A 14,683-nucleotide genomic window follows, 5' to 3' on the forward strand; every position below is an offset into this window, starting at 1 on the left:
CTTCACTATAGGCTTATGTTTTATATTAGACAAAGCTTACTTCCTCTAGTGGTATGAAAAGAACCTGTAATTCCAGGATTCTACACACCTCATTTGTATTTTCCTTGAGAAAATGTCCTAGTTAAAATCAATGCCCTAGTATTCATTTAAGCTCCCTTGCCCTCAATAAAACTAATTGATAAACCCTAATAATTAATGGTCTGATTAAAGCAAAATGACTTACATCTGCCCTGATGATTGCCATTTATAATCAGTCACTTTAATGACTCATCTTTTCTCCGCTTTGCTTACAGAAGAAAGGCTACAATGTTTTCAAATGAGCTGAATGAGAAGCTCGCATGCCTATGATTGTTGTTGTTTTCTATAACTTGAGATTGCATTAAAATAAGCATAAATATAACTACTTCTTTCAAAGTAATCCTTCTCCCTTACTCCTCATGCTGTTGTCTATGGCTTTGAGTGACATTGAAAACAACCCCTCCCCCCATACAAGGAAAGAAATTAAGTTATTTGAGTATTCCTGGAGCTATTTTTGAGCATTGTAGCATCTGTATGTTTTAGACAAAAATTTGGAAAAAGTAAATTGAGTGACTATATACTAGGATTGTTTATTGCTCAAATATCAGGGGAATTTTTTTAAATATATTTTATTGATTATGCTATTACAGTTGTCCCATTTTTCCCCCTTTACTCCCCTCCACCCTGCACACCCACCTCCCACCCACATTCCCCCCCTTTAGTTCATGTTCGTGGGTCATACATATCAGTTCTTTGGCTTCTACATTTCCTATACTATTCTTAACCTCCCCCTGTCTATTTTCTACCTCCCATTTATGCTACTTATTCTCTGTACCTTTTCCCCCTCTTGCCCCCTCCCACTCCCCTGCTAATAACCCTCCAAGTGATCTCCATTTCTGTGATTCTATTCCTGTTCTAGTTGATTGCTTAGTTTGTTTTTGTTTTCATTTTAGGTGTGGTTGTTAATAACTGTGACTTTGTTGTCATTTTGCTGTTCATAGTTTTGATCCTCTTTTTCTTAGATAAGTCCCTTTAACATTTCATATAATAAGGTTTTGGTGGTGATGAATTCCTTTAACTTGACCTTATCTGAGAAGCACTTTATCTGCCCTTCCATTCTAAATGATAACTTTGCTGGATAAAGTAATCTTGTATGTAGGTTCTTGCCTTTCATGATTTGGAATACTTCTTTCCAGCCCCTTCTTGCCTGTAAGATTTCTTTTGAGAAATCAGTTGACGGTCAAATGGGCACTCCTTTGTAGGTAACTATCTCCTTTTCTTTTGCTGCTTTTAAGATTCTCCTCTTATCTTTAATCTTGGCTAATGTAATTATGATGTGCCTTGGTGTGTTCCTCCGTGGGTCCAACTTCTTTGGGACTCTCTGAGCTTCCTGGACTTCCTGGAAGTATGTTTCCTTTGCCAGATTGGGGAAGTTCTCCTTTATTATTTGTTCAAATAAGTTTTCCATTTCTTGCTCTTCCTCTTCTCCTTCTGGTACCCCTATGATTTGCATGTTGGGTCGTTTAAAGATGTCCTGGAGGTTACTAAGCCTCTCCTCATTTTTTTGAATTCTTGTTTCTTCATTCTGCTCTGGTTGAATGTTTCTTTTTTCTTTCTGGTCCACACCATTGATTGATTTGAGTCCCAGTTTCCTTCCTATCACTATTGGTTCCCTGTACATTTTTCTTTATTTCACTTAGCATAGTCTTCATTTTTTCCTCGAATTTTAGACCATATTCACCCAATTCTGTGAGCATCCTGATTACCAGTGTTTTGAACTGTACATCTGATAGGTTGGCTATCTCTTCATCGTTTTTGTATTTTTTCTAGAGCTTTGATCTGTTCTTTCATTTGGGCCACTTTTTTCTCTCAGCACACCTGTTACATAGTAAGAGGGTGAAGCCTTGGATGTTCAGCAGGGTGGGGCAACCCATGTTGCTGCTCTGTGATGCTGTATGGGAAGGGGTTCAGGGAGGGTCAGTGCTGCTTGCTCTACTCTCTGCCAGTTTTCAGTCACTTCCCCTGCTTCCCACAAACAAATTGGGTTCTTCTGGTGCTGATTCCCATGTGGGTGGGTTTGTGTACATTCTGGGACCCTGTAGGTCTCTCCAGTAAACTCTCCTGTGAGGCTGGGAGTTTCTCCTGACATTGCAACCCCCACAGATGTTTTCAGTCAGAGGTTCTGAGGCTTTATTTCTCCTTGCTGGAACCTGTGTTGCACAGTCTGTCTCGCTCCCCAGTTGTTCCTCCCAGTTTATCTGTACTCAAATGTGGGACCACCCAGTCTGCCAGCTGCCGCCTTGCCATGAGTCCTCTCCACCTGGCTGCCCATCTCCGCCCCTCCTACCGGTCTGGATGAATGTGTCTTCTTTAACTCCTTGGTTGTCAGATTTCCATACAGTTCAGTTTTCTGTCAGTTCTGGTTGTTTTTTGTTTTTAAATTGTTTTTGTCCTTCTTTTGCTTGTGTGAGGAGGCACAGTGTGTCTACCTGTGCCTCCATCTTGGCCAGAAGTCCAGGTGGAATATTTTACTCAGATAAAGTAAAATTGAAATCACAGGAGTATCCTCATTCCAACATTGAAAAAGATTTCATTTGCTTAATATTCTGCCACATGAATTCAGTTTTAGGCTACCTAAATAAAATCCTAATATTTATATCATATCTGTTTTGAAAAAGGATTTGAGGCAGCTTAATATATGAGGTCAAAACAACAAACAAAAGGCAAAAAATAAGAATTTTAAGATAAAGGGATTATTTCCACTTCTGCCTAGGGAGGAATTATTGCCATGGGACTTGCCTTGCACCAAAAGTAACTAAAAAATTGGACAAAGTTTATGAAATATCTATTTTCAGACATTAGATAACAAGCAGCACAGGACTATGATCCCTGAGAGAAGGAAAACTGATGGGGTGAGCTGTGTAATCACTTGAGCTTTCTGCCTGGAGACAATTTCTGGGCTGCAGCATAGGGAGAGGAAACTCATACACACCCCAAAGGTGAAAAGACAGAGTTTAGAGATCAAGAAGCCAAAATAGCTAGAATTTATCAGGAAAAGTCCTGGAGAGGCAGAAACTATGCAGGAAAAGGAACTCATGAAATTATGTCAGAATCTCCTTAAGTTTTAGGCTGTATATCAACCTATGGGTTCATAGAATGAAATCTTACAAATCTAGACAATGAACTACTATCTGGGAAAGAAAATTTGGGGGGAGCTATAATCTAAACAATTTTCAATGTTTACACAGGTTGGGAATTTTTAAAATTCCAACCAACAAGAATGGAGAGACCTTGTTGGAGCATTCAAGAGAGACTTCAGAAGGGGCATGCTTTAATAGTGGGGCTACACTAGCCCTAAAGTAGGGGTCACTATAGGTTGTCTATTAAAAAAGAGCTATGAAATAAGCTTCAAAATGACCTAGCTATATGCAAGTAAGTTAACTACCTGCCAGTATCAAGTCCAAAGCACTTTAAAGGATGGTAACAATATTCAGCACTTAACAACATAAGATTTACAATATCTGGCATCCAAATAAAAGTTAGTAGGTGAACAGAGAATCCTTCTGATAATGGATGAAATAAGATAACCAGGAGAAAAGTCACCCAATAGAAATCGGAGCCTCCTTCCTGCTGAGATGATAGACCTAGCACAAAAGGACTTAAGAACAGTTACTATAAATATTATAAATATACTCAAGGATTTCAAGGAAAACAAGAGCATTACATAGAGAGAAATAGAAGACAAAAAAGAATACGTAGTGAAACATCTAGAGATGAAAAGTAGTATATCTGTAATAAAAAAATTGCTTAGTAGAATTAAAAATAGCTTAGATACTACAGAATAACCCATTAGTGATCTTGATGTTAGAGATACAGAAATTATCCAAAATTACTACAAAGGAAAAAGACTAAAACATGAACATAGTCTTCAGGGACTTTTGAGACAGTATCAAGAAGCCTAGGATATATGTGTAACAACAGTCTCAGAAGGAAGGGAGTGCAGAAAGGAAACAAAAATTATTTAAAGAAGTAGGGCTCCAATTTGATGAAACTCGTAAACCTGTATTCTGAGAAACTCAGTAAACCCTAACCAGGGTAAGTACAAACCCATACCAAAGCTATCAACATAAAAAAATTGAAAATGAAATGAGTGATTTTAAAAATCTTTAAAATATTCAGAGAAAACAAAATATATTAAGAGGAACAAAGATAAGAATTGTAGCAGACTGTGTCAAAAGCTATGCATGCCAGAAGATAATGGAAAGACATCTTTCAAATATTTGGGGGGGAGCGTCGACCAAGAATTCAATCAATGTTAGTAAATACATTTTTCAAAAATAGTACCTAAGGCAAAGCAGAATTTATTGCCAGTAGATCAGTATTACAAAAAATGTTAAAGGTAATTATTTATGGCAGAAGAGAAATGATACCAAATGGGTGGAGTAAATAGTACCAACAGTGGTAAATGTGAACATATAAAAGTCTTCTTACTTTTAAATTTCTTTAAAAAGCATTTAAAGCAGAAATACATACTATGTTGTGGAGCTCATAACACCTGTAGAGATAAAGTATATAACAAACAGCAGCACAAAGAATGAGAGGAAGAAAATGGAAATATACTATTATAAGTTTCTTCAATTTTAAATGAAATATTCTAATGTTATTTGAAAGTAGACTTTGAGAAGTTAAAGAAACATTGTAAATCCTAGAACAGTCATTTTTTAAAAAAGTTATAAGCTTCAAACAGGCTGGTAAAGTTTAACACAGAGACCCAATTTGTCTCACTGCCTATTTTATAAACAAACTTTTTTTGGAACACAGTCATGTTCATTCATTTACATACTATCCATGATTGCTTTTGCATCGCAGTGACAAAACTGAGTAGTTACAACAACATAGCCCTCAAAGCCTGAAGTATGACCCTTTACAGAAAAAGTTTGCCAACCTTGGGCTTAGAAACCTATAGTAAAGATCAGTGGAATGCCAAAAAGTGCCCAACTAAACCAAAAGAAGGCAAAGGAAAAAAAAGAAAGGAACAAAGAACAGATGTTTCTTTTTTCAGATAGTAAGATGGTATAGTTAAACCGAACCATATCAATTATTACATTAAATGTAAAGGGTCTATATACTCAAAAGCACAAGTTGTCAGACCAGTTAAAAAACCAAGACCCAGCGCTATACCATCTGTAAGACTTCTACTTTAAATATTAATGACAGAGATATATACCATCCAAACACTAATCCAGACTTTTTAAGGCAAAACTTACAACAACTATTATGGAATTTATAATGGACATAGGAAAGGCATGACTATAACAGCAAAAACCAATCAGTGGTTGCCAGAGGTCAGGGTGGAATTGACTATAAAGGATCACAGGAAAATTTGGGGGGTGATGGAAATGTTTCATTTCTTGATTGTGGTATGGTTACATGGATGCATACGCTTGTCAAACTCATCAAACTGTGTATTCAAAATGATTTTTTAAATGAATACTGTTGATTATTTTAAAGTAAAGGAAAACAAGAAAGGGAAGTTTTCATCAGATATTCTAAACTTTCTAGCAATTAAGTCAAAGGGAAATACAGCAGGTTATATTGGTCTTTTCTAAGCGCCGATCTGAAGACAATGCTATATTAGATTGGTTTCTGATCTAGAAGACCAGAGGTGGAATTCAAAATGTTTTCTTTTCTTTTTTTAAGTACAACCAGGCTTGGGAGCTACTTAGTTACATAACTCTTGTTGTTTTTATTATAAGAAGTGTGCTAATTGTTCAGGAAGAAAACTCCATTTAGAGTATATCAAAGCAGTATTGTTATCCTGAAGTCTCATGTGCATTATTTTTGGTCAAAGAAAAGAGCAACAAGTCCTAAGTCTGCGCTCTCCTGAAGGGCAGGGTCTTATATTTCTCTCCACAGCACCTACGGTTCTCAAAATGAAAAATGTCATTTAGAAATGTATTCATTAGACTTCCAGTCAAGATGGAGGCGTATGTAGACATGCTTCATCTCCTCGCACAGCCATAAGAAGGATTACAACTAACCCCAAAACAAAAAAACACCCAGAACTGACAGAAAATTGAACTGTACGGAAGTCCGACAACCAAGGATTTAAAGAAGAAATACTCATCCAGATGGGCAGGAGGGGCGGAGACGGGGAGCCACAGTGGAGAGGATATAGTGTGGTGGTGGCGAGGCAGTGCAGCACGGCCAGTGGAATGAGTAGTCCGATATTCACATGTGGTGGATAAAAACCAGGAGGGACACATCCAGACAGGTAGGAGGGATGGAGACAGGGAGCTGGGGTAGAGAGGACATGGTGTGGCAGCAATGAGGTGGCTGATGGAACACGTGGTCCCACATTCACATGTGGATAAAATCAAGAGGGATACCTTGGTAGCAAGCGACCCTAGCTCCAGGCCAGACCACGCAGCCCAGGGTTCCAGCACCAGGAAAATAAAGCCTCTTAACTTCTGACTGTGAAAACCAGTGGGAGTTGGGGTGACAAAAGAAACTGCCAGTCTCTTGGGAAAGGCCATTTATAGGGCCCACAGAGTCCTAAAACGAACACACATCCACCCACTCTGGGAACTACCACTGGGGCAGTGGCTAGAGGGGCACCAGTTGCATATGGGAAGGGGGTAAAGTGACTAGAAATGGAGTGAGTGCCGAGCAGTCCTCAGTGGCATTGTCCCCTCTCTGACCCCTCCCCCACATACAGAGCCACAAAGCGGTGAAGCGGGTTGTCCCACATGGGCAAATACCTAAGGCTCCACCCCATACAACTTAATAGGTGTACTAAGACAGGGCATCAAAGCAGCTCTAACTGATACACAAACACAGGGAGGCTGCCAAATCAAGGAGACAAAGAAATATGGCCCAAATGAACAAACAGAACAAAACCCCAGAAAAAGAAGTAAGCAAAAAGGACATAGCCAACCTATCTAATTCAGAGTTCAAAACACTGGTGACAAGGATGCTCAGAGAACACATTGACTACAGCAAAAGCATAAAGGAAGAAATGAAGGCTACACTAAATGAAATAAAGAAAAATCTACAGAGAACCAACTATGAAGAGAAGGAAGCCCAGGTTGAAATCAATGATTTGGAACATAAGGAAGAAATAATCAACTAGAACAGAATGAAGAAATAAGAATTCAAAAACAGAAAGAAAAAAAAAACAAAAATAAGAAGACTCTGGGAAATCTCCAAAAGTGCCAACATCCAAATCATAGGGATGCCAGAAGGAGAAGAGGAAGAGCAAGAAACTGAAAACTTATTTGAAAAAAAAAACAATTTAAAAAAACTTCCCTAATTTGGTGAAAGAAATAAATGTACAAGTCCAGGAAGCACAGAGTTCCAAACCAGATGGACAAAAAGAGGGCCGCGCCAAGAACATCATAATTAAAATGCCAGAGGTTAAAGATAAAGAGAGAATCTTAAAAGCAGCAGGAGGAAAGCAGGGAGTTACCTACAAAGGAGTTCCCATAAGACCATCAGCTGATTTCTCAAACCTTACAGGCAAGAAGGGGCGGGCAAGAAGTATTCAGTGTGATGAAAAGCAAGGACCTACATCCAAAATTACTCTATCCAGCAAAGCTATGATTTAGAATGGAAGGGCAGATAAAGTGCTTCCCAGACAAGGTAAAGCTAAAGGTGTTCATCATCACCAAGCCCTTATTATATGAAATGTGAAAGGGACTTATTTAAGAAGACAAAGATCAAAACTATGAACATTAAAATGACAACAAACTCACAACTATCAACTGAATCTAAAAAACAAAAGCAAACAGCTAGAACAGAAACAGAATCATAGAAATGGAGATCACATGGAGGGTTATCAGCAGGGATGGGGAAGGGGGAAAATGGGGGAAAAGCACAGGGATTAATAGCATAATTGGTAGGTACAAAATAAACAAGGGGATGTTAAGAATAGTATAGGAAATGGAGAAGAACTTATCAAAGAACTTATATGTATGACCCATGGACCTGAACTATAGGTGGGGAGGGTGGCTTGCTGGAGGGAAGAGGGATACTGGGTGGAAGGCAGCAAGGGGGAAAAAATTGGGACAACTGTAATAGCATAATCAATAAAATATACTTTAAAAAGAAATGTATTCATTAATAGTGAAATGTATTCATTCTGAAGTATGTCATTAAGTATGGAAAAGATGCAGCTCCTTCTCAGGCCAAATTCGTGCTTCTCCGGATGAACACGTTTGCCCTTCTGCTTAATAGATATATCGTTCATTTGCCATTTGCTCAGCAAATATTCTTTCTTGTCTGCACCAGGCACCATTTTATATATAGCAGTAAACAAAACAGATGGAGTCTCTGCATTCATGGAGCTTCCTTCCCTTCAAAAGGGGAGGACTGTGAGGGAAAAGATTTATTTATGCAGATATGTTGTGTTGATGGTGCTAAATGTTAAAAATAACATTGAAGCAGAGCAGAGAGAAAGAAGTATCTTGGGTAGAGAGGTTCTGCTATTCATGCTGGGTGGCTGGGAACCCTTCTCCTAAAAGGGTAACATTTGAGCAGAAACCTAAAAGGAATGATATATACATATATCTATATCTTGCTCCTTCATTCATTTTAGGCATACACACATACACACACATACACACATATGAAAGTGGAGTAGTCCGGGGATATGGAGCCTCAAAGCAGGAGCATGCCTGGCAGGGAAAGAAGTAGGGAGAGTGAGAGCCAAAGGTAGTGGAGGGCCAGCTCAGGAAAGGCCTTGGACATTATCATGAGGACTTTGCATTTTGCATTGAGTTGCAAAGCCCTCGGAGGTTTTAGGGAGAGAAGTGGTATGATCTGATTTGCTTTAAAAGGATCACTGGCTGCTGTGTTCAACACAGATAATAGCAGAGCAAATGTAAAAATAGGGAGACAGGTTCCATAGCCTTGTTGAGGCATGAGTGCATACGGCCTGCGTACGGCCTGTCAAAAATGCTTCCTCATAATCATTACATTGGTTTTATAGTTCTACTTACTGGGTTTTGGAAATTATTTTTATTCAGCTGGTACTTTATTCAAATACAGCTTAAATTTGCTACAGTAGCAATAGAAATAATTTTCTAAATATAATGAAACATACCACTGTTGCAGCTTGGTTGATTACCAATGGAAAATAATGATACCTTACAATCATAAAGTGTTTGAAAGTTTAAACAGCAATTTTTATTCATTATTTCATCTAGTCCTCATAGTTTTTGTAAAGATTGCCACGGTGGCTGTTATCTCCCTGCAGAGGTGGGAACTGAAACATCACATGCCGAGTTTGCAGCAGGGCACCCAAAAAACTAAAACCCAGCTCTTTCCTGCTCATCTGAATCCACTGGATTTGCTGAAAAGGGTCTGTTACATTCAGATGATGTCTCAAGATGTTGGTGGGGAGTGGGATACTTAATATAGCAAATTTAGTGTATTGGAAAAAATATCAACTAGTGAGCAAGATACTATGCTTGGAAGGGGTACAGTCAAAGATGTATAAAGCATCTTCCCACCCTGTGAACTTACTACTTGGGATGGTTACACATGTAACAGTAAATATGATAAGTAACTGCTAGTTTTTTAAAAATGTCATATGCTCAGTTTCAAGCAAATGGTACAGACAGTAAATAGTAAATGCTTTACCGTTCAAAGGAAGCAGTGATTTTAACAGCTAGAGTAGTTAGGGCAATAGAGGGGCAGGGCACCTGAGTTGAAGAAGGAGCAGGATTCAGTAAGATTGAAGAAGGGTTTCTAAACCTGGGGTGGGGGTGGGGTGGGGGGCAGGAGAGCATGTAGAACGAATAAAGGCTTAGCGATAGAGTTTGGTTTTTTTGTTTGGTTGTTTGGGGATTGTCTTTATGAGGCAGTGATTAGTTGGGTTGGAATACAGTGGTTGGTTTGAGGATGACTGGATGATTACTGCTTTTCATACATAAAATATTCCTGAAAACTAGGCTAAGAGGTGAATGTACATAAGTCATACAGGTGAGTTAAACAAGATGTCAGAGGGCTGAGAAAATCCAATTAGGTTCTTATTTACACTTTGCCTTTTACAATATAATCTAGCAACTTTATGGCTTTATTTTGTCTGTCTCTATTGATCTGCTGAAGTCAACTATGTGTCTGATTAAAGCTAAAGATTTGTTAATTTTAGCATAACTTGTGATTTCCAGGCAGCTCCTCCCAGGAGCTTACAATATTCATTAACTGTGTCCATCTGATGGGGTGGCTTAAGAGTGGTTTAAGGGTGTCAATATATCAAAGAGCAGATTGTTGAAAAGGAAAATATTCAACGTTGAAGGCCTATAATGAGAATTAGGTTTAGGAGAAAAGACCAGGCTATGCAGAGTCGGACATGTCTTTCAGTCCTACAGATGCTGAGCGTCTGTGGCGGCTGTCTGTGATTTGTATGTGTTGTGCTAAATGCTGGGGCACATTTGAAAGCATAACCCTACTAAGTAGTTCACATTTTGGTGGGGGCAGGGGGAGTGTCAGAGAATATTTAATTTCCTCCTCAAGGAGAGAAATGATGTAATGAAAGTGCTGTATTTAGTATGTTGGTGTTGTAAGATTTATACTGAAATTGGGGGAACTGAAGGCAGAAAAACAGTTGGTAAAAGAGCTTGCACCTCTGCTTGTATTCCGAGACCACCCCCTCCCCCGCAACAGGAAATATACATTGTGTGTGTGTTATCTGAAGTGCATGCTCCAGAAGCATGTTCTGTATCTACCCCCTGATCACCAAAACAGAACCAGCCACGTGAAATCATATTGTTTGTTTGTAGCTTCCATCATCTGTTTTCTCCTCTATTCAGCGAATACTTAGTACCTGTGTGCCCAGCACTCTTCTAGGGCCGGGAATATAGTCGTCAATAAAAAAGACAAAGTCTCTGCCTTCGTGGAGTTTACATTCTACTGTCTGTCAGGCAACACTAAATAGCTAATGTATGAGGAAGTACCTAGCATATTGCCTGTCACATAGTAGGTAGGGTTCAGTAATTGCTAATTACAGAGTTTGAACTTGAAGTTTGAATTAAGTACCTACCCTTGACAGGCTACTTTGTTGGGACCCTTTTGCAGAATAGAGGGGAGGAGTTAACTCATTTGCAGATTTTTTTAAAGTGTTACCATTAAAAAATACACACCCCTTGTTCAGTTTTGGGGTAATTAAGATTATATGTTATATTAAATACAACAAGTATGTTCCTGACCACTTTTGCAACTGAAGATGAAACGGTGAAGCAGGTGCTGTTCTGTGCCATCAAACGCTGTGTGCTCCTGTCCTGCTTGGATGGTTTTTGTGGGCTCCCTGAATTCCTGAAAAGGCTCATTGTTGTCACTGGCATGCTTCACGGAAACCCTTTGTGTCATTATTTAGCAACTGACTGCCTTGGCAAAAGCTATGTCAATGCTTTTGTTAACTCGAACAGCAGTCAGAAACGAAGTGAGGGAAGAAAAGGATAAACGAAACAAAGACTGATAGGTGTGTGCACACACACACATCTTTTAGATCAGTTTCTGCGTGTCATCTGGAGAAGCATTTGTCACATAAAACCAGGGAAAAGCAATACTGCATTTACTCTTTTTTCATTGTTTTGTTCAGCTATGACCTGTTAACCGGCAACATACAAATGCCTTGTTGGCTTCCCTTTGGCCTTGCTGTTCATTAAATGGGAGTAATAGTTTCATACTGAGAGCAAAATCAGCCCTTTTGTGCAAATTCTTTGCAAGATTATTTTCCTTTCTACCTATTTTTCCTAAGAGGTGGGAGATAGGATGATGGGTGTATTTCCTGTTGTTGGAAGCCAAGATTTTTGACTTTCATTTGAAATAAACCCTTGCTTCTATAGAAGCACGAAACAGTTGGAAGTGGAGGAGTTAGGAGCTTATGTTTATTTGCCTCCAGAGAAAATGCTTAGCATTAAATCTGTTACTAAAACTCCAAGTTGAACACATGATGTCATTTCTGCAATATAGCATGATGTCTGTGTGTGTGCGCTTTATTTTAGAACAAGCACTGTAGATACGGAATTAGTTATGTGGACTTTTCTCATCCCTTTTCAGATGTGAAGCCCTCCAATATGCTAGTGAACACAAGAGGACAGGTCAAGCTGTGTGATTTTGGAGTTAGCACTCAGGTAGGTCTCTTTCTCCTCCCCATCTGCTCTCTCCGCGACACCCACTTTTTATTTTCAATCTACTCTCTGGATTGAAAAATCACCTAGCTGCCAGACAAACAGAACTCTGCATCTTCTCCTCGGCTGGGAGTGTGTTATTCATTTTTAATCTCCGGGCGAGTTTCCTTCATCAGAATATGATTGTTCATTGTTTAATGACAGTAAAAACTGCTGATATTGTAATTACTACTTACGAATAGCAAACTTCATTGATATGCAGCTTTGATATGAAAGCGTTTTGGCCAGACAAAAGGGAGGGCAGAGTGGGAGCTGTGCCTGGGGAGCCCAACTGGCCCACAATAAAAATTAATATTGGGAGCAACAATGGTGGAGGACCATTACAATGTGCAGCACAAATTTTAATTAATTTCCATTTTGGGCCTCCCCCGAGAACCCCGGTGATAGTGACCCATGAGCATGCTGTGATGTTGATTTGAATTGCAGCCACCTTTACTCCCAGCCAAACACGAAGACCAAAGCGAAGGTCATCGTTGTATTATGAGTTGTCAAAGTCTGTTATCCCTCCAGCGTATTTAGTGTTCGTTTCATTCTAGTAATGCACAGGGCTGCCTTCACATCGTGAGCCATTTGACTAAAACATGAATGTGTTCAGATTCTACTTCAAATTGACTTTTTATATACCAGGCGGGCTTGGGGTACTAAAGCGATAAGCATCCTGCTTAAGTGGATTGTTTAAGGTTATCTGCCGTAAACTGTAATGCTGTGCTTGTTTAAATTGGGAATCACATTCAAAAGGAAAGGGAGATTTAACCATTTTTAATGCCTTTGCAGATAAATTTGTTCCCTTCTACACAATTTTTAGTTGATTTATAGAAATGATGATTGTAGGTTAAATGAGGAATAATTGCCCATTTTATTTCCACATTATCTTTATATTGTTCTAACAGACTGTTTTGTCTCGTAGCTGGTGAATTCTATAGCCAAGACGTATGTTGGAACAAATGCTTATATGGCAGTAAGTAAACTTATGCAAAAATAACATTTAAAACCAACATCTTTATGTACTTGGTAATGTATAATTCTTGAATTAATTCCATACCCTTAGCCTAACAGATCATAAATTACAAAGTCAATTCAGTCGTGATTCGATTTTTAAACCTTTCTAAAAGACATTAGGATTTATACAGGGACTACAAACTTATCTGACTTTGTTGACTTAACTGGTTGGCTCAAGTGTGAAATCGCTGAGATTTAAAGTTTAAACCAACAGAAAAATTGCACTGTACAGCATTTTGGCTACTTTGCCACATTGCTTATTTAATTAACCCTCAAGTACACCAAATTGTCAGTCAATAAGATTGGTTGTTTTTCCAGGAATGCAAATATGCTTTGTCACCAGATCAACATTAAATTATTGATGGGACCAACTCTTACTTATGGATCTCTGACTGTAATGGTTTAGCAGGCAATTCTCTTTAGGACTCCCACATCTATATTCTGTGTGTTTGTAGAGAGTCATGACTACTGTAGGACAGCTTACTTAGTTCCACTGAAATAAATTTACCAAGAATATAAAGTGGAAGCATGGAACTGTTTCAGGGACCAATGTGGACCTGGCTTTGACCTTTTTCGTATCTTTCAAGAAAGGAAGTTATTTGTGTCCATAAAAATGTTTTTGTTTATTGATTTCCACAGTCACATCAGGAATTGGGGGTTGGGACAGAGACAAGCAGGAAGTTTATCTAGTATCATTTTTGGATCAAAGTTTTAACATCTTAAGGGTTTTTTTTAATTAAGGGTTTTATATTTTATTCAGATAGCCCATTTCATTTCCAGTAGTCCTTTCTTATGTATCATAAAGTTAAACAGTGTTAGTATGGATGGAACCCAGGATTTTATTCACAGCAATCTTTGTTCATATATCATCCTGATAAAAAGATCTTAATATGGAAGGAACCCTGGATCCTATTCTCAGAACAGTACTGAGCATATTTTTTAAATTGAGGTACCAGAGTAATTAATTTTTGTCTTGTATTATTTTTTTAAAAACACATTCTTTATGATTTTTCTAGATAATGTGAAAAATATATATATTAACCTCTGAAGTCATCCTATATGTTTTTATAAAACTTAATCACCCTCCTGGCTCTACCAGGTTAGCTGAAATTGGTGAGCCACCTTTATAATGAACAAAACCCCGCCAAATGCCATAGTTTCAGTCTTTGAAAGAATTTGGAACACTGTTATTTAAAAAAAAAACTATAAATGAAATAACTTCTCATACCCATCATGTTCTTAGTAGTTTTAAATTGCTCTAATAATTAAATTGCATCACATTTGAATGTACAAATTCAGATCACAATTGTCTTTCCCAGGTGTACATTAAAGAAATTACTTTTTCATTTTTGTTTATGGATGAATGTGATGCGTCCATCTGTTAATTGAAATGTGAGGATTAAAATTATGAAACGTTAGCTCAGATTGGCAAAGCTAAAATTGCTTTGCTTCGCTTCTTGGGTGAGTGAATT

At 38.3% G+C, this 14,683-nt stretch overlaps 1 protein-coding gene across 4 annotated transcripts in view; it reads left to right on the forward strand.

The window, feature by feature from the left end:
• MAP2K5 (mitogen-activated protein kinase kinase 5) overlaps nucleotides 1-14,683 on the forward strand; it is a 254,155-nt gene that overhangs the window by 137,700 nt on the left and 101,772 nt on the right. For all 4 annotated transcript variants that reach the window (XM_045823533.1, XM_045823535.1, XM_045823534.1 and 1 more), the window contains exons 14-15: nucleotides 12,082-12,155; nucleotides 13,120-13,170. In XM_045823533.1, coding sequence (XP_045679489.1) covers nucleotides 12,082-12,155; nucleotides 13,120-13,170 — 125 coding nt within the window. The remainder of the gene's footprint in view (nucleotides 1-12,081; nucleotides 12,156-13,119; nucleotides 13,171-14,683) is intronic.

This window comes from Phyllostomus hastatus, unplaced genomic scaffold, assembly GCF_019186645.2.
Source record: "Phyllostomus hastatus isolate PE091 unplaced genomic scaffold, TTU_PhHast_1.1 phas_scaffold_501, whole genome shotgun sequence".
In the NCBI taxonomy this organism is placed as follows: domain Eukaryota; kingdom Metazoa; phylum Chordata; class Mammalia; order Chiroptera; family Phyllostomidae; genus Phyllostomus; species Phyllostomus hastatus.